Here is a 23433-nt window from a genome sequence, read left to right as displayed (position 1 = left end):
GTGACGTCATTGTGATGTAAGCACCTCGACTTTTTACTGTCAGATAAGATACAACAGTTGGTTTGTTTTGCATCCGACCTTTGACAAGGCACAGTTGCGTTACAGGTTTATCGAATATAGCGAGTCGAAAATTTATCAGTAAGAAAGACATTAGATGGAACACTTCATTCACGTAAAAACGCAAGAGCGGTTCCGAGTAAAATGAACGGGTTAAATGTACACAATGCTACAAAGTAGGCACGGTTAAGGAAAAAAACGACAATGAATCAGTAAACAAACGACAAAAAAGTGCAGATAATGGACGGACCTTTCCGGATTCCTATCCTACATGAAAAGTTGTACCTACAGCAAAACTACTCAGCGAGTTATTGGGTACTCGATCTTCAACGAGTAATTATGCAAATTACCCGCTACTCGGGTGAATAGTGCCGTTGTTCGTTTTTACATATGGTTCCACAGAAGATCTACAAACAACTAAGTTTTGAAGACCGTGGGTTTTACAATCTTGCATAGCTGGATGAGATGAGGGAAAACCGGATGAGGGTAACGTTTATGGACGGATGAATTCGATAGCGTGCATAGATTATTATAAACCGATGTTAATTGATGGTAAAGCTAGAAATGCGGTGCTTATATGTTTATAGTTTATAGGTTCACTTGTTTAATTTCGATTTGCAAGATTTTGACAGGATCGTAAAACGAAAAATTGCCTGATTTTGATAGCGAACTTTCAATGGCAAAAAAACGACAAAAATACACAATTTCATTTTTTCAATAATTGTTAGCAAAAAAAATCACAATTTATAAAACACTTGTTGGCGTTTGCCAGTTGGAAAAATAAGATTATGCATTTGCACTTGAAAAAAACAACAACTTTACTGATGCCGCCTTGGGGATAGTTTTTCACAATGCTGCAGATTTTAACCACTTAATATGTTTGGACCAATCACATCGCATGATTGTGATAACAGCGAATGCAGTAGTGAAAAATGCGTTTTGGCTTTCCAATTTTTCAAAATTTGTAACAGACAGTTAGTCACGTGATTCACACGGGACTTTTGATTGGTGGAAACGAGGTCGTAAAACCTACCCCCAAAAAAGAATACGAACAAAGGCATTTCTCGACAAAACGGAATGGAACAACATTTTGGCCTCGAACAACATACTACTGTAGAAATTACACAATTGGCCGAAAAACAGTTACAGCGTTCCTTAGTAAAGTGTCACAGAGAATCGAACTACAGTGCAATAATCACTTGATACACCGATAAAAGAAGCCAAAAATGCGACGCACTTGGTCAGAGAGATATTACCAGCACGCAGTTACTACATGTCTGGGAAGTAAAGCAGTTGATAAGTTTAAGTGCATTTGTTGATAAGTTTAAGTCGTATTTGTTTCAAGTTACAAGCGAAATCGAAATCCGGGCAGTGGCTCGCTTACCTAACTCTACCAATATTCACATATATACCAATCCAGCCCCTGTTTCGTTGCCGGCATGCCCGCTTGCAGGGGTGTGACGTGCACTTACATACGTCATCGCAACTTGTGTGACGTCATCACCGGGGCGCTTGGCTGTTTTTGAGCAGATTCCGGCCTTGCGGGTTTACGAAACTGAAGCCGCGGAAAAGGTTCTGGTCCAGACTCTGGATGACGTCTTTGTCCGCCTGTGACGTCATAATTACAAAAGTTAAGTCACGTGATACACAGGTTTAAAATAGATTTTGGATTTGAACCGTTTCAAAAACACAAAAAAACTATTTTTAACTTTAGTCTTTACCCGATATTGTATGTGACGTCATAAGCACTCAGTAGACACGTGCTTATGCGTCATTGAGTTTCAAAGTAGCACTCACCTGAGTTAAGCGTGTCGTGGCGTTAAGGAATTCCTTGTCGAAGTTGCTATAATCACTGGCGGATCTCTGGATAAAACAACAAAGAGCCTTCACTTACTGTTTTACGAGGCAAAATAACGACACACACGAGGACTAACGATCTAATGAAGCAATTTGAAACAATAAAGAAAATGGGACTTACCACTTTCGGTTTAAAGGGAGGGTCGATTTGACGCTTTTCCAGTTTTTCGAAATCGATGGAGCTGTAGAATTTATGATCGCGTACGTCACTTATTACACCAAGTCGCTTTGTCACATTCTTCTCAAGAAGCTGAGTGGATGAATAAAACATGTTAGTTGCGTTGAAAACAGGGCTCCTGACCTATTCCTTATAAAGTCGCACAATAGAGTTTGAAATACATGCACAAAAATCATAATAAAGTTATGGTAACGTTTTTATTGTCACCGTTTTCATACATGTTTGCAACAAAATTATACATTATTTTATTGATATCAGCCTAGTTTCTGTTTTACCCTGGCTATAATGAAACCTGATCCCATACTTTTTGTTTCATAACAACATCATAGGACAAAGCTCTAGGGCTGCACGTACCAGCCGTAATTATGAACAAAGCGTGACATTTTTAACCTAGAACTCTAATTTGATTGAGATTATTGTATCATTGTTAAAAACGTCTAAAGTTTTTACATGTACTATGTTCTGGAAGGGATTGGCGAAACCCTACTGGGCCGAACACCTTTTATTCTGGGGTTCAGAGCAAGGCGAAGCACTTTGTGAAATACAACGGGTACGTATTTCGCGCCTTGTGTTGGAATTCATTTCGAGCTCTGCGGTGCGATTGCACAGTCAGCATTCTAGTAGTCCAGAGTGAGAACAAGTGCTAATTTTATATTACATGGACCTATTTGATTCTGTACATTTAACTAATTGGACCCAATAAAAATACAACACAACCGACAAGTCAGTTCCGAGTAAGCTCTAGTTTGCAAGTTTGCAATAGAGAATATTACTAAGAATGGCACAGATATTATCCCCGCACATCTATATCAATATTACAATTTAGTTCCAACCTTTTGAACGCAGTCTACAGCATCCCTAGGCATCCATCGTGGATATATTGGTTGTTTTTGCTGAATTGCGTGGAAAAGTTCTTCTTCATCCTCGCCGTGGAAGGGAGATTGACCGAGCAGCATTTCATACAACAGAACTCCACTTGACCACCAATCTACACCGAAGCTGTACTTCTTGCCCTGCAGAATCTGAAACGCATAACAACCGTGGATTTGAATTTATGTTCATCTCAACCAGTGATTCCTAACCGCAGCTTCCAGGGCCGCATGCGGCTCGCACCACACCTCAGAAAACCACCACAGATTGCTATTTTAGCTTTCAAGGTAATACTCTTTTTTACACACTTTAAAAACTTGGCCCCGACAATAAAAAAGGTTGAGAACCACTGATCTTAACTGATTATTTATTGATCGAAAAGTCGATCCTCTATTACGAAGCTGACATGTGCAGCACGAAGCAGACGGTGACTTTGATTCGATTTTTATGGACTCACCACTGAGCCTGTGTAGCTCAGTTGGTAGAGCGCGAGTCCCGGAAAGACTCCGGACGTGGGTTCGAATCCCACCGCAGGTTAGATTTTTCTAGCCTACGCCTTGCCATATGTGGGAATGCTTGGTGACCGACTGATTCGCGTGAAAAAAAACTGCAAAATCGGAAGGAAAAGTACTAGTGTAGGTGGGTGTGTAAATAGTGGGATGGCATCGTACGGGTTTCGTGTGGGTTAAAACTGGTAGTCACGTCATTGACCTTTATGTGACCCATTATACATCCGTTGCGGATAGGAATCAGTTATTATAGTGCCAGGCTGTATATTTTAGCGCATTTATTTTGATCTTACCAACTGTCAAATGCGGTTGATATTGTTATTTTGGACTTAACACGATACAAGGTCAATGAAAAACAAAATATACAAAGTGTTGGAAACCACCGTACGGGCCTGTTTATAATCACTGATGATGGCATGGGAGATGGTTGGAGCGTTTGACAAATAAGCAAATCGCTTTTTACAACTATTCAAGAGTGTTTCTTCACTTTTTTCTTTTCTAACTAGTTTTGCCACGGCTTAAGTATTTGTAGACTTTACTAATGAAAAGTTTGACAATGAACACAGTTCCAAGCCTGTTCACAAGTTCTTTTTGATAATGGCATGCGCAATTGTGCTCGGATGTTTGATATAAAGCATCCTGTACACAACTATTTGAATCCTTTCGGTCGAAAATCTAAATATCTTTTCCTCAACCTTTTTTAGTCTGGACTAGTTTTGTTACGTTTTTTGACGTTATAAACGCAAATTCTATGTTGCGTCGCTATAGCGAATTGGCAAAGAGACGTGACCCCACGACTTGGAAGCCGGCAGTTGGAGTAAAGCGGTGGTTGTGTCGCGACTGTTATATCCGCGCTGCCGGCCCTTTTATCGTTTTTGCTCTTATGATATTTTAACACAAGTTTGAATTGGGTACAAACAGCCCGTTTGTGCAGCACAACCGAAACAGAAGCGTAACAGTTTCACCATGGCTTAATCGTATTTAAATTTGATGTTTACCATTAAACCCAGTTGGTATTTGACAGATATGTTTGAATGTCATGAGGTGAAGGGTCCAGGACTCACATTAAACTTTGACACACTTTTTTGGCATACAGAATCAGGGCATAGAAACACAGATCCCAATACACCTAAGTTATGCTACGTTGTTATGTACTGTGATGCAACGATTTCTAGAAGATGTTTTGGAATTTGAAAACAAATGCAAGGACAATGCGTTGACAAAATCTTTAGGGGATTAACGCGAAATGACAATGCAAGTTTTACACAATCCACATTGAGTATTTTTAGTATCCCGGCTATACAGGAACTTTTTCTCGGCTATAAACCATTGTCGGAATACAATGTCTTGTAGAGTAAAAATCCCCTATGTAATAAAGGCCAAAGTTAAGTCAATAGTGACTGTCAGCCAATTGTTCTGGCCTTTGCCTTCAATGTTAAGTATATATTTTTTCCAACTGTACATATACATCTCCAAAAGTAGTAGCCCCAAAATGTTTTGAAGGCAATTTGAATTGTGGTCAGGATTCATTTTTGTATTGCCACCAACTTTTGAATGGTCTTTGTATGGTTTAGCATCTACTATGTAGTCGATTGCGGAGGAATGAAAATGTTTTAAATTGTTAAGGGAGGAATTCAGCGACAACGGTTGGGAACCACTGATATATAACTTATACAAAATTGCTAGTTTTTGTTTACCTCTGGTGCGATGTAATCCGGCGTCCCACAGAAAGTTGTGGCTTTATTTTCTTCACCCGTCCTTTCCCTGCACATCCCGAAATCAGCTATCTTCGTGTGTCCATCACTGTCCAGTAACACGTTGTCCAGTTTCAGGTCGCGATACACAATACCTGAAAAACAAGTTAAAATTTCCAAAAAACAAGCAACATGAAAAGCAATTTTCAAACCAACTGTGATTGGGGAAGGGGTGCTCAACTAAACATAAGTGACAATGTTATTGCATTTCAAAACGTTTATATACATATCTTTGGTTAGTTTTGTTTTTTTTGCGTATTATGTGAAACCCAAGTTTTTGAAAAGCTTGTAAAACCGTCATGCTTTAACGGCTGGTGTAGCTAAAATGCTGTGAAAGTCGGTAGAGCTACTAACGTAAGAGCTCACAACAAAGTTTGCTTAATACCGATAGATGGCGTAAAGAGCACACTCAACAGTGAGACTAGAAGAGAGTTAGAAACTACCTTTTAACATTAAGAGGTAATTTTATAAGTTGTTTTTTTGTCATATCAACTTTACTCCTAATTTGCCTTTAAATATTCGCGAATGCACAGCACGGCATACATAAGATTTGTGCCATTTGATGTACGTAAAGCGCTCATAAAAAGTTGAATTTTAAACGGAAACTAATTTACATGACCCTCACTTAACCTTAGTTTGGAAGCGGTAGAGATTTTTAACACAATAGATTCGCCCCCGCTTAATTTGTTCCATGTAGATTTTTTTATCTGTTGACATTCTGTGCAAATAAACGCCCAGACCACAAACTGGTGTGCTTGTTTATTCACCTTGAAACCCTTAAAGGTAAACCGGTATTTTTAAGTTTGCATTATTTTTTGTGGTTTGATTTTTTTGTTCGATTCACAAATAACGTGAACGTTTAGAGAAATTTTGTTTTGCGGAAATCTCACAAGGTTTCTTTAACGTTGAAATTTGTATTTTTTGCTTTCAAAGGAAAACCTGCAATATTAAAATCGAACACAACAGTTGGACACAGAAATACAAAAAAATTACAAAACACTCGAAAAGGCTTTGTCTTTTTAAAAATTTACCAAGACACAATTTTACAATACTATTGGGAGAAAAAATAAAAAAAACTTTTCGGTTTTCCTTTAAGGTTTGATATGAACTGACCTTTCGAGTGAAGGAATTGAAGACCGAGTGCAATTTCCGCTGAGTAGAATCTGGCTCGTTGTTCAGCAAACCGACCGCTGGCTTGAATGTGAAACATAAGATCGCCGCCGTTCAAATATTCCATGACGAAAAAGAGGTGCTCCTAAACAGACAAATATATTGTTGGGTGAACTTGCAAAAAACACGAAAAAATTTTGGGCCAAGGAGTGACTGTGCCTTTATAATTTAAAACTATTGATTAAAAAACTTTAAACGGGTCTGTTATTTACTTACAAGGCACATATGCCGTGAATAAAGATAGTTGGAACGCAAAAAACACATTTTAAATGGAAGTTAGTGCAATATAGGGCAGTTTGATAAAAAAAATGCAGGTTATTAGAAAGCCTTTTTGAGCAAAACGTACCGTATTTCGATTTTTTCTGTTTAAAAAATTCACTGGAAACGTATTTGTGTTTTAAGACATCGGATCATATACGATTAACAGCGATTTCTTACAACACGAATCTTTAAGTGGCAACCCTACATCAATCACAGTATCACCATGCAGTCATTTCAATTTGTCAAACTGTACCTTGGTCTGGAAGGTGCAGAACAGATGAGTAAGGTAGGGATGGGAGCAACCTAGCGCAAGAACCCGTCGTTCAACCATCGTGCATTCTATATCATCATCTTCAACTACTACGTCCTTTTTTAGTGCCTTGATTGCGTAATATTTGCCTTTACCCTTCAATTCAGCAAGCAGCACCTGTTGAAAAGAAGATTTTTTTGAAAGTGGTGTACTAGGGTAAAGCACACGCACGTGTACGTTGTGTTACTTTAAAGTTACATTGAAATATGCTAAGAAAGCTATAAACTCCAAGTAACAAATGTAGAATTGGTCTGAGAGCCAAGGTTTCAACGCAAATACATTCTGTTGGTAAAATGAGTTGGGAGGCCGAAATTTAATATAGTTTATAACGGCGGTCATATATACGTAAAAACCTAAAACAGTAAAAAATGGGTATATATTTGTATTAACCCAGTCAATAGGGACTTTTTGAATAGATTGGTTCCGAAACGAGCATTCAGCAATAACGGCCAGCCGATATAGAATACACCATGAACTATTTAACTACAGTGCAAGTTGGAACTATTATAACCAGAATAAGACAAGTTAATTTTATTGCTCTAACTATTTTAAGAGTAAAATGGGTCAAGCTATTTTTAAACTCAGTTTCGATTTGTTCCAGCTCCGCATTATAGTGCACGTCGGTGTTGACTTGACGCAAACTTTGGTACTTTTTTTAAATTTTTAAATAGGTTTTACAGTGTAAAAATAATGGCCCGAAGCATTTAATCTGCTCGGGCGAACTAGGTAAGCACCAGAAACACTGGAGACCAAAAACCACGAGACAACACACGTGAGGGGCTTAAAATGCACTCATGCGTTGTATTTTAAACAGAGGTACACCACCGGAAGGGAAAAGTAAAAATTAAATATGAAATTGCAAACTTTCGTTTTATTTCAAGTACCTCAAAAAAGTCAAAATTTACGCGATCCCAGGTGCTGGTTTAAACCAGTAAAAATGCTATAAGAAACATGAACTGGAATAAACGAGTATTGCTCTTACAGCAGTTTTATTACAATAATCGACGTTTCGACGTCCCATACGAGACGCCTTCATCAGGGTAATGGCATATCTTGAAGACAAATTTCTAATAAAGCGACAAAAGCATTAAAACACATACAAAAGTTAGCAGTAGCAATACTCGTATATACATTATGCCTGGAAGTAGCAACAACTTAATAATTTTTAAAAATGGCCGTGCCAACTAGGCAAGAGCTGTAACTGTTTCCAACATTGTTTGAGCACATAGCCCCATAGACGCCAGCCAGATACAAAATCTTCAGACAAAAGTACTTTCACAATAAACCACGTCATAAAAAAAACGTTTCTAGTTTGGGAAGGTCTATTTGAATAAGACTGTTACGATCTGTACAGTTTTCCAATGAGAAGCCTCAAGATTTGGACAGAGATAAACGACAATAAATCTATTTTACGACCCTTTCAAAACGAAAATTACAACATCAGTCCGCCAACCAATTCCCAAAAAGTCCCTGAATGGTGAAAACTACATACACACATGCACAAATAGTTGTAAAGGTATTTGATTAGTGACATTAGAACGAAACTAGTCAACGCCTTTGATTGTTTACTTTGTACAATACTTTAATTTACACAGTAGATAGCAACGGAAAGCTATGTTTCTGTTTGTGCAGAAACCAGCCCAATTGAGCATCGCTGTATCAACAAATCCAAGCCCAGGCCAACAAAATGACTCCGCAATTTTTTCATTGAAGTGTTCTGCTGTTTAAATGCACGATAAGTCATGAAATGGAATGTCCAAAAAGACTTCTTAACGCCTACGCAGTATTCCTTCTATGGGAATGCCATAGTTGAATGACACCCAATTGCGTTTGTCAAATCTCCCCACTATGTAAGACTTTGATCCAATGTGTTCGATTATTAAAAAACGTTTGAATAACAAACAAAAAAAGATGCGTACAAAGAAATGCATTTCTCTTGTCTAACAATACCCTGCAGCTGATGTAAGCGTTTCTCTAGTATATATTTTTTGCAGGCACGAATTAATGAGCCTGAATGTTAACAGTCATTTGCTTTTTTCCCAAGTTAATTTCGTTAATAAAGAAAAACTTACAAAATACTTAAATAGGCATGTCTATTGTTTTGCTCAAATACCCTGTGTGTATTATTTGCTTAACCATATCCGTCAAGATTATACCTCAAGACAGCCCGGTAAAAGCATTCTAAACGCAAAGCGTGCACACAAATGCTATTGCTGTTTGTCAATCGATTTGAGTGTCTTTACTCTGGTGAAGACGATCTTACTACGACGCCGGTACTCCAGAAAGCGTTACTGAATTTGTAAAGTACACCAAGTAGCGACAGTTGATATATGCTTATTACTGGTTGCACAATTTTAATCACCTTTTATATAATCCACAAATTTTCTTGGCCAGATAGTTTAAACGCTTTTTACGGAAACAATTCAAAATCTCCTTTGTTTTGTGTAGTAATATGGGACACCACAATACGCGGTCCCAGGAAACACAGTTGTTCAACCATGCATGGATTCAAGCTCCTTCCTAAACAAATTTTCGGTTCTGCGAGAGACCTCTGACGTAAAACCGCCTAAGCATGGCGGAAAGTTGCAAACTAAATCCAGACGCAACTGCTGTTTGTGTCAAAATAGCTCGGGACGGATTTAAACTTACAAAACTTATTTCTGTCTGTAATGTGAGGTGACGAGTGGTTAAGATGGGTAAGTCACCAGCAACAACCCTTGTTACAATGACGTTAATACATTTTCATGATTAAACAATCTGACACTAATGATTATTCACACTACTATGACCCCATACGCACAATTGGAATGGAACTGGGCGTATTTTACTCGGGTACAATAAGGAGAACAATAATCATGGGCGTCTATTTTTTTAATTGTTTGAAAAATTTTAGGGGTTACCTTTTCAGGTTTTTGGAAACATGCTATTCAGTCAGCGGTTTCCCACTTATGTTTATGAACCATTGTTGCATGCGTTTGAACGGGTTATTGAAAGCGACATGTTGTGGTTTTACTCCTTTACATGACATAACACTGTCAATTTTGACCATACTAATGTTGTACCCCCTATTTTTGCGAAGGGGTAACATATCACCCTTAAATCGACGTCCATGACCATAATCAACATTGGACATAGGCGTAGAGTTTTAAAAAATACCGGGGGTACGCCGTTTGATTTTCCAAAAATGATGTCTATACATGTAAAACATCTGTACCCGTATAAGACCAAATAACGACACCTTTTACGTGCTTTAGCATGTAGTTTCTATCACATCAATTGGCAAATAGTCACTTGGCGCAATATCTCTGTGTTCGATTGAAAATTTTGCTGTGCGTCTGATAACCTCTGATGTAACGAAAGGACGATTTGCCGAATCAGCCACTTTAACAACGATTAAGTTTAAAGTAACGTGTTACGGCGGGAAATAAAAGTAAAGCAATTCACGTTTTAAATACAGCCGACTATGTATTGTTGACGCTTAAACTTAGGTCACCTTGGAACAAGTTTAGGCCGTTGCAGAGCTTTGCAAACGGACATTAAACTCGGCTTAGGAATTAATATCTTAACTATTTTTATATTTATTTTTTATTGCAGAGAGTTATTGCGACAAATAATACTAAAACGTTAATCTACAAGTCATGTTTATGTTGCATTAAAATGCCCATTTATTGCGAAACAATTACAATTGTTACGTTTCAGCCAATGTCTGTTCGTCCAATGGCGTGAATGCAAGCGCATTTGTTTAGCTGGAAACACGTTTCAATTAAACCGACGTAACTTAAACAAAGATGCGATTTTGACGTTATACAAAGGTTAAGGCCGGGGGTGCGCGGTCTACGCCAGTGACATTGGATATATACGTTGTGAACCCGTACACTATAGTACAGAGACTTCGACATGCTTTTTAGTTGACATACATATGCCAGAAAAATGTCATTAAAGTTTTTAATGCAAAAAAAATAAAAAAATCCCTAACGTATCAAAGATTGTCCCTGTTACTGCAAATATAATCTTTACATTAATTCTCCAAAATAACCCCATGCGTTACGCGGGAATAACTATACAAAGGTCGTGCAAAACAGGCGATTACGTGACACACGACGTCACGAAAAAACCTCATTAGCATACTGTGACGTAGCACGCATGGGGAAAAGTTTCACATTATTTGTTTATTGCAACAAGGGGCTGTTTTGATCAGTCGGGAATAGCAGCAAAGCGGATGTTATCATCGTGCGACAGGAACTAGTTAAAACGTGATGTGAAAGTGTGAACGGTGGGCAAGCAAGCACAGTAGGATTGTGTACTGTATTAGAGGGGTCTTGCTTGCAAAATTTTTGAATAGGCACCCTAAAACGGTAAAAAATTAAGGAATAAATCCATTTCCAACTTATTTGCTAAGAAATGCTTTAGAGTGTATACAGTAAATGAACTTTTGGCAAGGTTAAGAAGTATGAACTTGTGTAATAAGGCGATTAAAACTTATATAATACAGTAAATCTCGGGTAACCCGAACCCGTTAAAACCAAAAAGTTTGTCTGGATTAACCGATGTCGATTAATTAAAGCCTCACCACATTACAAATCAAGTTTTGTCCAAATTAGGAAAATATCCGGATTAAGCGAATTCGGATTAACCAAGATTTGCAGTAAGTTGAGAAAATGAAACGGTATGCTTGCAAGTTGACACTATGAAAGCCGGTTTAATAACACTCTTACAATACATGAACAGTTTTCCAGGGCCGCTAAATTAAAACATGTTTACAAGTGTTACTTTGACCACATATATACTTGAGCAAGGTAGAAACAATTGACCTTATCTGGGTAAAATCAGTGTTTAAAGAATCAACGTTAACTGCAGAAAACGAAACCCACGCACTATCGCTCAATAGAGTCTAGAAGTTCCTAAGCTGACGCACGACTTCCTATTAGGTCTTTTGCCATAGATACGGTTTTCCCACTGGTACGGGGAACTTTCCACTAGTTGTTTGATCAAAGCGGGAAAGTTTCGATTCTCTACAACGGTTTGGTGCAACAAACAGTTTCGGGCACATAGAGGAAGTAGTAATGACCTTACTGCACAATGGCATGGCGCCATACTCACATCCATAGGCGTCAATTCCCAGGGTGGCAGGGGTGGCGTGCCTCCCCACTAAAAATCTCTTATTAAATAGCTATGCTGCCGCCGAGGAAATTGTCTGGCCATATTAATATTCGTGCATTACAGATACACGTTTCTTCCATTCACATGCTTCTAATGGTCAGTATATTTTCCTTCTGTTTTTAGACAATGCATGGGGAAAACCCATTTTGCGCTACTCACTTCAGTGATTTTCGTCAAGTTTGCTCCTCAAGAGCAAGTCTGAACAAGACTTTTGATGTAACAATTTTCACGTTTTTATGTATTCTGGATGTTAATTGGCAGTTAAGGACTATATTGTTACATAAGTATTGCTATAGTTACCTATTGTTACACAAGTCACATATTTTTTTACAATGAATTGTTGATGCATTTTAACATCTGGACCTATATCGTATCAAACGCCCCTTTTTCTTGTGTACAAACCATCCACAATAACAAACGTTTCGTGTACATAAGAATAGGACAGTAAAAACAATATTTGCAGGTTTAAGAGGTTCCTTAAAATCAATTCTTAGCGTCGTTTGAAAACAGGACACACATTCTGAAATGCCATATTTTTTGTTTCCATATCTGAACATTATAAATTATGAGCAAAAACAACTCATTTTCAAAACCGAAACCACCTAAAAACCTAAAAAAAGGGGGCTTAAATCACAAACGCTTTCACAATTTGATGAACGTAAAATGGTTTTCCCGCCATACCAGGAATGTTTACTTAACGCAGTGGTTCCCAACTTGGGGAAATTCAATTTTAAACTTCAGGGGAGGAATTGACTTTTTACACGTGGTTTGTAAATCGACACTTAAGCTCGAATAATATGACTGGTAAAGTTGATAAAAGACCCATTTTTGAATAATCTTCGTTTGGTTTAGCTGCTAGCATCTACTGTACAGTATATTAGGGAGTGATGAAATTTATTTAAATTGTTAAGGGAAGAATTCGTCGAATAAGCTTACTTGGGATAATTCAATAGCATTGCGACAGAGCGTAAACATCCTTTTAACGAGTTCTGGTAATACAAGTTGCATTTAACACTTAAAAGTTCGGGTGATGTGATCCGGGCACTACGCTAGTTTCCAAATAAAGACGTCGCACAATGGTTAATTGAGAACCTTGCCGACCGCTTATGACGTCATCGGTACACCGTCACAGCCGACTATTACTTTTAGCGAAGGGACGCTTCCACGAAACTGTTACGTCACTCTGACCGACAGCGGAAGCGTAGGCATGCGGGGTTCCAACAGTGCATGGAATCAAATGACCCGACATGCCCACATTGTTAATTCACCATTACCTCGATTTTGCTAACGATTTGGGGGTATTACGAATTTTCTCACTGCAGTATTTGATATGGGCAAGACTTTGTACAGAAAAATTGAACTTAATGTCCCACTGCCTGCAAATTGTATAAAGTGGGAACAAAGTTCACAAAGTACTTTGCATTTAACTACATTATTACTTTGTTCAAAAACGTCAAACTGAACTTTAAATGTACTATACCTTAGTTAGAACACAGGAAGTATACTCCAGGATATATATATGTGTATATTGATTGGTAAAATAAACAAGCGCAAAAACTGAAAAGTAAGATCAAAGTCCACAAAATACCTTTGGTTTAACTACTCCAAAGCCACACATATTTTGATAGGACAACCTCACAACTCACAACAAGGTTTTTTACTTATTTTCATACAAAAGCACCGGAGCCAATATTATACATGATAAGCTGCAGACAGTACAAACTTTTTCGACCTACAAGGTACATCAGCGCAGTAGGTGACAAGAGATTGGCTGTATGAGCTAATGTAGCCAGTTACGGCACTGCCACTGAAGTTTGTTTGGAGCAGCAAGCTGAAAAGCTGTGCCCCACCAACCTACTCGAACTTGTGGGTTGAAAATGTGCACTGTCTGCTCCTAATCTTTCTATATTTTCCTGAAAAGTCCTATGCAAGCATACACACTTTTTAATACTCATTTTTTTTAATACACAACCTTCATTTCTGCAAATTAGGTTCAATACACCAAGAAAACAAAAACAAACAAACTACATACCTTTCCAAAGCTTCCTTTGCCAAGCACCTTCAAAAACTTAAAATCTTCCGATGAGAACTTTTGGGTTGGGGCAGTCGTACGTGGGGCAGGTTTAGGGGGTTGTCGCTGGGCAGAGGGGCGGGGTGCTGCCACTGGGTGTAAACCTGCTGGGGCCTCATGAGCCTTTGGTCGCTCTGATTGAGTATTCCAAAGCTGATCATACTCCGATTCATGTGGTTGGGGAAAATCTAAAGAGATGAAGTATTTTTTTATAAACCTCACTCTCTTGTAAGCCCCAGCCACATAACACTTTGCAATATGGTGTAGCTGCAGCCCGTTCAACCATTGTGCACCAATTGTACCCTTCACTTTTTTTGAGGTTCATGAAGTTTAACTTAGACAGTTATTCCCGGCTTGGTGAATGTTTTAGTGCTATTGTGTCGCCATGATTTCGTTCACCAAGAGAAATCAACTCAATGATTTTTTTTGCAATAAATGATCAAATAACAGTTGGCAGGACACATTTGTAAAATTTGGATGACAAAACCTTGTGCTTAGTGATGGGTTAATCCTTTCCCAAGCTGGCTACTTAACATTAGACCTGATCAAAAACTGCTGATCATTGTAAAATGGACACTATAAGATTTATTACTGTCCAAGTTGCAATGCACAACTCAGCAAATAGTTACTTTGCAAGGTTCATGAAATAAACAATATAATCAGACAGCTAAGATGGACATAAATTCAAAACTGAGCCAAAGTGTTTATGCAGAGCAGACATAATGTACAATCACAATTCATAATATGCCATGCCTATTGAAGATGACGTTATATATACTGAATGAGCCAGTCACCAAGCAACCTTCAACAGACCTGAGAAACTATGACTTCAAATCACAGTTCCCAGTTTCTAATGTGCTATAATTATTAGGGATGCGCCGAGCCGAGCCAGAACCCGAGTACTCGGTACCGAGCATCGCTATTTTTGATGCTCGGTGCTCGGCCGAGCAGTTGCACAAACTGACCCGAGCATTAAATTTGCATATTCATGCCCTGCTAACATAAGTAACTAGTGTTTGAAAGGGTGTCTATGAACAGAAAAACAAATGATTTTTCAAATGTATTAGATTGTGGAAAAACGTGTACTTCTGAGGCCTGTAACAGCTTAATACACCGCTGGTGACGTAAGAGACCTTGTAGAGCTGAAACGTAGAAAGGGGATTTTTTGTGACGTCATAATGCACCGAGCGTGCTCGGCCGAGCACCGAGCATTAACGTGAGATGCTCGGTGCTCGACCAAACAGAACATTTGTAATTTTGGCACATCCCTAATAATTATGATCAAAATGCAACATGTGTTATTACAGCAAGAGCATGCTCACATAACTTGCCTGTCAGTTTTTATAGCCCAGTGGTTCTTAAACTATTTTGCTCACAGTCCCTCTGAAATTGTGTGGCAGTTCCACTGAAGGGACCATGAACCCCAGTTTGAAAACCACTGATACAGTGTGATGCATTTTTTGTCTGTTCTACTTACTGCTCATGGAGTGCGGTCTTTCGTGGTTCTTTGCTGCTTTAAGAAACGTGACATCTTCATAAACACCCTGTTCTTGGGGTTCGATCTTGTCATTAGATTTGTCCTAATAATACAATGTTTTTTATAGTTAGGCTGTTCATTCTGTGTGAATTTTGGGAACAAAAAGAACTCTTTTCATTCAAACGGTCGCAATTAACCCCCAATTGATGGCACTGTACCTCAACTGAAGGAAGCTTATTAATTTTTTCCAGAGCAGCTGCCAGCAGTGCTTGGTTGACTCCACATGTGTGGGGCATCTTCCTATAACATTTGTGATGAGCGTTCGTCCCACACTCTGCATTGCAAAGTTACACATAAAATCTTGAGGACTTCATAACAATGGATTTATGTGTTTAAACAGCCTAAAGCTTCAGAAACCAAAATTTGACACACAAGAAAATTAATGGGAAAAAAGAATCATGTGAAACAACAGTGTTCTCATATGTGAAAGAAAGTACTTAATGCATATTGTATTGTACTTTGTTACAAGTTAACTTTGCATTAATAATGCACTGAAATAAAAAGGTTTGGGGCGAAAACCGGTTTAGGTGTTATTTCCATGCAATCAAAAAGTTTGGTTTTGATCGTATTTTCAAAAAAGTTCCAGGCCGAAACCGAAACTTCGGTGCATCAGTACTTTGAATTTTGATTACATCCGAACATATATATAATTATATATAGTACATACCAAAGACATATACCCTAGCATAGTGGTGAAATTTACTTTATTTTGCACATGTTGTTTGTAAATAACACTTAGGCCCAGGGAATATAACCTCTGAAGTTAACAAAATACCCAATTTTAAATGATCTTTGTACAGTTTAGCAATTATTATGTAGTCTATAGGGAGGAATTCGTCAACAAATGTTGTGAACCACTGCCCTAGCCAATAGTGTTCAGCACAATGAGTCAAGTAACATTCTATTCTAATTTGTTTGCATAAGTTTTGCAACAGTTGGGAGTAAGTAGGGCTTCATTTTGGAATAAATCACTTCCACAGTATTTGGAAGTGGCTCAACAGTCACATGGAGGACAAAGCAGTTAATAACTGTCCTGAATTCCATCAGCAATGACTAAGTAAGGCTAAGCACTGCTATCCCACACTATATTTAGAGCGGCTGTAATAGTTGCTGCGACACAATAATGCATGTGACATCACTCTTCATGTCGTTTGTCACATTTGTTGTTAAGCAATTATCTCTAGTATGAAACCTACGCAGAACTATGTGTATCCCCAAAATAGCAATGTACAGTGTGATATTTTCTAATAGGGCAAAGGCAAGTATTTTCGTATGTATCACATTTGTTTAGGAATTTACAACAAGTTGACATAAAAGAGCATGTAATGTACTTATAAACCAGTTTAAATTGATTTTACCAAAATATGAACACAACATTGACAAGTTAAGCCATAAATACATGGAAAACCATGCTTACAAAACAATTGACTAATTTGTAGGTCTTAGTTAATGGCCTCAAAACTGTCAATATCAGTTAGCAATACACACATACAGAAATTACCCAACAAAGCACATATTGCATTTCAATTTGTTGTGGCAACAGTAATTGGGTAAAAGCGAGTTGCAATTGAAACAGAAACATATTGATATATGTACCTTCACACTTGACTCCTTGTCTCATTAGTCCATACAACATTGAACCGCAATGATCACAGAAAGTGAATTTCATGTAGGTGTGAACTTTAAACCGGTGAGGCATATTGATCTTAAAGCGCTCTTTCAAATACTGTCAAAATTGTAAAATGTTAATTATTGCTGTAACACATTTTTACACGCAATATTGCCAAATTTTGCTAAATAACAAAACAGGATTTTCATTTAAAACTGGGTACAACTATATAATTTCAATTTAACAATGTTTTAGTTGGAAAAAATATGAAATTAAACAGACCACATTATTTGAAATCAAGACATAAACCAGGATAGAGTTGTAAGAAGGCCTAATATTAGGACAGGGGTCTCAAACACGCGGCCCTCCAAGGGTTTTTGTGCGGCCCGCGAAGTAACTTTTAGAAGTTGTTTTTCTGAGGCGGAATACCGTGTCAGACCAGTGAGTTTACATTTACATGATACAATCATTCTCTAGTAGTGGTATATGCAACGTTTTAATTGAATGATAGAAATCTTTAGAATCAGCAATTGCGATTGTTGCGTAATATTTTTCACATTGTTGCGTCATTGTATGCCATTGTTTCCACACAAAGCAATAAAGCACAGTTGCCTCTTTCATCATTATATATGTCTGTTACATATTACAATATTGTTTTTTTTAATGTAGTTAATACATTAATGAACATTTACTTTTTAATCATGCAATACGTTTAATGTCCTGTTACACTGTAACAAATGTTTCGATAGTGCGGCCCTCGACTCAAAAGTTTGTTTTTGGCCCTCAAACTTGTTTGAGTTTGAGACCCCTGTATTAGGACCTAAACCAACCTGAAAAGCTAGGCCAGACTCACAACTCTAAACAAGACATTTATATCATAAATGTTGTGCAAGCATTCCAGCATTCAAAGGGGCACAACATTCATTTTTAGATTTTTTTTCAGAATCACAGCGTTTTCTTTTGGAATAGTGCTTGCAAAAGAGCAGCGTAAAAGTGAAACTGAAAATGTGTGTTTTGGAGAATAACAAGGAAAAGGTTATTTACCATTGTGGCATCTGATCGGTGTGCTGACTTACTACAAGTTGTAAGTATATGTAGCGTGCATTTCTTGTGGATAGCAATGGCACATTCTGAAACAAAATCCATCATGCAGATATCAAAAAATAAATATAATCCACCATTGGATTAGCTTTTTTTAGACTTGTTAGTTGTACGGATAATAACAGAAACCAATACTTACCTGTGACAATATATATTAAATGTCAAAATTTGCAGAAATTTTTTTGGCAAATCTAAACAATGGCAATCTGCCTTGTATATATTCTAAATCTGTATTCGTCTACAACACAGTAAGAAAAGATCTATTATGAATTTTACCAGTGCAGGCTTCTTGTTAATACATATATTTGTTGAAATAAAATACTTGAATAGTATATGCATGTAAAAGCAACACATGGCTGGGATGGGCAAAAGATTAGAAAAAGCCTAAATGCATGACAAAATGGGTAGGTTGTGAAATGTATATAAGGGTGAATTGGATGTTGGCCCAACAACTGTATGAATCCTGATTGAAAATAATCAGTCTTTGATGCCAATGTCAGTTTAAGCAAAACAACTTTTGGAAATGTGATTTTATAAAGACCAATACAAAAAATGCTAAGCTATCAAATACTCCTAACTTGTTAATGACAAAACAATATACAAATGTATGTTGTTTATGTTTTGCCCTACATGAACAATAAATGAGTAAGCGTGGCTGCGTAGTGAGCTGTTTACATATGGCTGGTCTTGTTCAGACATGAAAACAATGGGTTAGTAGGGGGTCAGGCATCATCAAGCAAGACCAAATGAAGCCAAAAAAAGTAACGCAAACCACAGTGAGGTTTTGATATTTACTAGATTTATGTCCTGGTCACAGCCAACACAAACACCCAGAAGTCGCTCCTTACATCTTTTATGCATTGCAGCCTGGCAAGCTAAGGACGAAAGCAGTTATAACATTGTATTGTCTCCCATGTCACAGTTGTCTTTGATTAATTCAAATCGATACATGTGTAATGGCAAGTATTGGTAATGTATACAAACATAAATGGTAATCATGTATCTACACTACACACAGTTAAAAGGGTTTAGTTAAAATGGTAAAGTGTGAATGGCATATATTTAAAACAGTGTTTCTTAAACTATGGGTCACAACCCAAATAAGAGAGTGTTTGATTGAAGAAAAAAAACGAATATTATTTGTTTGATTTTTTGACTAAACATTTCCAAATTGGCGCGATAATTTTTATTAAAACCAGACAAAAATATTTTTTTTTAGTATTTGGGTTGCATCAATAAAAGTTGATCTAACACCATATATATTGTGCATATGGTGACACAACTACATCTACAATGGGGAAAACAGTGCAAATATTCCAAAGTGGGTACACAAAACAAACACGAATGTCAATGAAGGGCATGACTCATACCTTTGCATTGGTAGCCTTGCTTGTTGATTCCCCACATAAAATCCTTGCACACAGAGCAGAATGTGGGTTGGTGAAAAAATCGAGCAGTCAGTTCGTGACCTTTGACAATATGAACTTTGGCTTTCTTTATGGCACCTCTTCGAGCTTGTATGGTACGAGTGGGCAGCTCATCTTGCTGTTGTTGTGAAAGGTCTGTGCAAATATAAGTAAATATTGAAGTGGGGTATGTGTGAAATAACTCATTAAAGTATAATTGATCATACAACACACAAGCCAATAAAACTGGCCATAATGCCATGCATTTTGTCTTAGATAACAGCCAACAAAACAAACCAGATTGTCCCTTTGGTGACCATAATCCAAGTTGAGTATATATGTTGAGGGTTTGCGATAAATAATAATTTTAAAAGATTGTGCAACAAGTTAATAGTTAAAAATGTTCAAGATTTGTTTAATTGGAATTTAAGTCACCATTTTGCCTAAACAACAGGATGGGCATAGCTGGGTTATTCATACTGGTAAGAGTACAGCTAAAACAATTGATGTGAGTCAGAAGAGCACACACGGAACTGCCTTCTACCAGTCAGTACAAGAATGTTTTGGCAACTTCCTGTGGTATATAAACCTTAAATCTATGATGACTAGTTAAACCATGAAAGACTGGTCATTTGTACTAATCTGTGGAGATGTTTATTTCTATTTGATCCAATAACCAAAAATGGACTTAAAACTGTTTTTGACCTTGACAAAGCTGTATGCTTTTCTGGAGTAACAATCTAACACTAGCGTTGCACAACACCTGATTGGTTTAATGGTTAAACTAACAGCAAAAATGTGTTTGGAGTGCGCATCAAAATACTATGTTGATTTTTTTGCACATTTGTGCCATTTATTGAATGGTGGGTGGAAAGCATAAGCATATGTAATGTTAAAAAATATTAACCCCTAACATGGAACCAGTTCCACACTGTACATCTGTAACTTGTGTTACAAGTCATACAACATACAAATTTTCTTTACTTAACAGTTGCTGAACATATTGTTGAACAAGCAATATATCACCTTCCAAATAGCACCCAGGAACTTTGTTCATTCCAACAGTAACTTTAAACATTGCAGGCAACAAAATGCTACATTTTACTACTAGCGTGGCTAAAAGGCATCCAAACAAGGTTAATTGGCCATCAAAAATGCATCACAGTGTTTAGTTTGTCTTTAGCATAAACAGGGTGAAAGCATTTCCATAACAATGCCTAAAACATTATAATATTACAGTCTTACCTTCTTGTTCAACAAAAAGTTTAACTTGTAGTAAAAGTCGACCGTCGGGTTTTAAATCAAGCTGCAAACAAGAAAAGTGTATGTCAATATTACTAAATTTAATATTCTTACAGTGTAATAATATGACATAAATTATAAGAGTCTCAAAACTCTATAATGACCATATATTTTGTCTGTGGATAACTGCAGTGTCAATGTCACATAAAAATCTTACCCAAACATCTGTCCCAGTTCCACCAATACTTTGATTTCGGCATTTGTCTGCCAACATTTGCAGACCAATGTTACATTCACTGACCAACTTGTCAGGCTTGGACATAAGCACCATCTAAACAAAGCAAAACCTTAATGTCAAACCAAGTCAATTTGATCAGACAGGGAATTATTTGTAACTTTAACCATCACTGATTGATTTAGTATGTACTAGGGTTCCTCTATTTCCCGGATTTTTTAATTCCCGGGAATCGGGAAATAATTTTTTCATTTCCCGGGAATCCCGACCGAAAAATGTGCCGATTTTTGTGTGGATAATTGAGTCGTCGCAATCGCTAAAATTAGTTTATTTTCGCTGGAGGCATCTAATTAGCCATGATTTTGTCGATTAAACTATATTTGCAATCTTGTTTGAACGTAAACAAGATTCAGAAATTACGAAAAATAAATTTGTTTTTTTCTGGTGACGCTGGGTGGCGTATTTTCGCGAAAAAAATTTACCATCTCGTATAAAAACGCTTACTTAATTTATTATTAAAATTACAAAACGCCGTATTTTGGTGACAGCTAGAAGAAATTTAAACAATTCTGTTATTTTTTTACAAAATTAACACGTTTTTGCTTGTTTGTCTGTTTCCCGGGAATTGAAAACAAATTTCCCGGGATTCGGGAACGTAATTTTGCCGGGAAATCCCGGGAATTTCCCGTCGAGACATTCCCGGGAAGGAACCCTAGTATGTACAGATTTTACAAAGAACACACCTGGACTACACGGCCATCTTTCAAATGTGAATCAAAGCAACTTCCCCATTCTGGATAAAGGGTCTTTTTCTTTTGTACTAAGGTGCCTCGAACACCTGTCATTTGAGATATTATTAGGTTTCTGTCCGAAAATTTTTGTACATATCATCTCTTTACAGGTCATGTATTACATGTACACAAACAAGGTATATATATTATGTAGCAACTAAACCACTTTGATATTCAGCTGTGGCTTCTTCTTCTGTGCTTTATAAAAAGTCTATTGTAAAAACCACACCAGATCTTTTTGCAAAAGGCCAATCAAAAAACATTTACATAAAACATATATTTAGATTACTTCATCGACAGGAGTTTTAAAAAATCACAAAAAAATCATGACATTTGAAAATGACAAGGTTTCATAAGAAAGAAAACACTGAACCACAATTTGTACCTTCGTTTCCTCCTAAAACACATTCCTTTACATTGACGGCAACAAAGGGGTCAAACTTAATTCCGTTTTGTGTAATTGATGTCCCGGCTTCACACTTTACAACTTTCACACGAAGAAAGGGAGCCATCCCACTTTAAGTAAATCCACTCCAGTAATGTAACAGGTTCAGTTATTTCAACAGGGCAATATTAGAGTTAGAAAACCTTAACTGAATAAAGATTTGCATAAAGAATAAAAAAACACTCTTCTTTTGTTTCTTGAGATACAAAAAAGGAAGTAAGTGGTTAAAATTAAAAGTTGTCAATTGGGTTTTCGCTAGCTGTTCCGTCAACCGTTGTTTTGTAAAAAAAATGAGTTCAGCATTAAATTTATAGTACAAACAATAAAAGCTAAAACCTTTACAATACAGAAGCAAACCACCATTTTATTTACATGATCTTCGTCTTCGCCTATACCAAAAATAGGCTTTTGAGTTGTGAGTTTGTGACAGTTTGGCAAACAGTTTGCTATGCAAAAAAAGCGGTTAACTTCCTTTTTGTCTGCATTGAACTTTCGTTCTCGCAAGTCGTACGGTATCTTTGCTTTTAGTTAGTTTGCAAGCATCTGCTATTCTGCTAACAACTACAACCAAATGAACGTCCTGCCTTAGCCTTACGACAAAACGTTTTACTTCCCTTTTTCTTCTTAACATTGCGTCCCACCATCTACTTTCGTTATCGCGCCTCGCAGTGTAAAACGTCACAACGTCAACACAACGAGCATTTATCACGCAGACAGAAGTGAATCAGGTTTTAACTCATGTGAAGAAGACAATACGACGATATACGAGTGACGTCTTGTGGCACGTGATATAGGGCTTAATTTAGCTGAAAAGGCCGTTTTCGCGCGACATGTTCCCAAAATAGCACAGTTGGAATCAAAGCAACTCGT

At 37.3% G+C, this 23433-nt stretch overlaps 1 protein-coding gene and 1 non-coding gene across 2 annotated transcripts; one reads left to right on the top strand and one right to left on the bottom strand.

The window, feature by feature from the left end:
• Window positions 1–57: 57 nt before the first annotated feature.
• LOC145224331 (protein kinase C delta type-like) lies at window positions 58–23159 on the bottom strand. The gene is made up of 17 exons (XM_080090802.1): window positions 22504–23159; window positions 22071–22165; window positions 21310–21423; window positions 21096–21156; window positions 19815–20006; window positions 18388–18473; window positions 17331–17460; window positions 15893–16008; window positions 15675–15777; window positions 14159–14385; window positions 6910–7083; window positions 6339–6480; window positions 5169–5320; window positions 2926–3114; window positions 2036–2164; window positions 1855–1920; window positions 58–1665 (listed from the first exon to the last, which is right to left on the bottom strand). The coding sequence occupies exons 1-17, from the start codon at window positions 22628–22630 to the stop codon at window positions 1558–1560; spliced, it is 2211 nt and encodes a 736-aa protein (XP_079946928.1). The 5' UTR covers window positions 22631–23159; the 3' UTR covers window positions 58–1557.
• Trnas-gga (transfer RNA serine (anticodon GGA)) lies at window positions 3426–3499 on the top strand. The gene has a single exon. It is a non-coding gene; the product is annotated as a tRNA-Ser (tRNA).
• Window positions 23160–23433: the final 274 nt, after the last annotated feature.

The sequence above is a fragment of the Phallusia mammillata genome, chromosome 4 (genome assembly GCF_965637545.1).
Source record: "Phallusia mammillata chromosome 4, kaPhaMamm4.hap1.1, whole genome shotgun sequence".
Lineage (NCBI taxonomy): Eukaryota > Metazoa > Chordata > Ascidiacea > Phlebobranchia > Ascidiidae > Phallusia > Phallusia mammillata.
This window is presented reverse-complemented; position numbering and strand designations above follow the sequence as displayed.

Bases quoted from the DNA above. Each gene is read 5' to 3' on its own strand.
- LOC145224331 (XM_080090802.1), bottom strand. From the start codon at position 22,630: ATGGCTCCCTTTCTTCGTGTGAAAGTTGTAAAGTGTGAAGCCGGGACA. The intron at 20,007-21,095 runs GTAAGACTGTAA...ATATTTGCACAG, and splicing joins ACTTTTTGTTGAACAAGAAG to ACCTTTCACAACAACAGCAA. The intron at 1,921-2,035 runs GTAAGTCCCATT...TGTTTTATCCAG, and splicing joins CTCCCTTTAAACCGAAAGTG to AGATCCGCCAGTGATTATAG.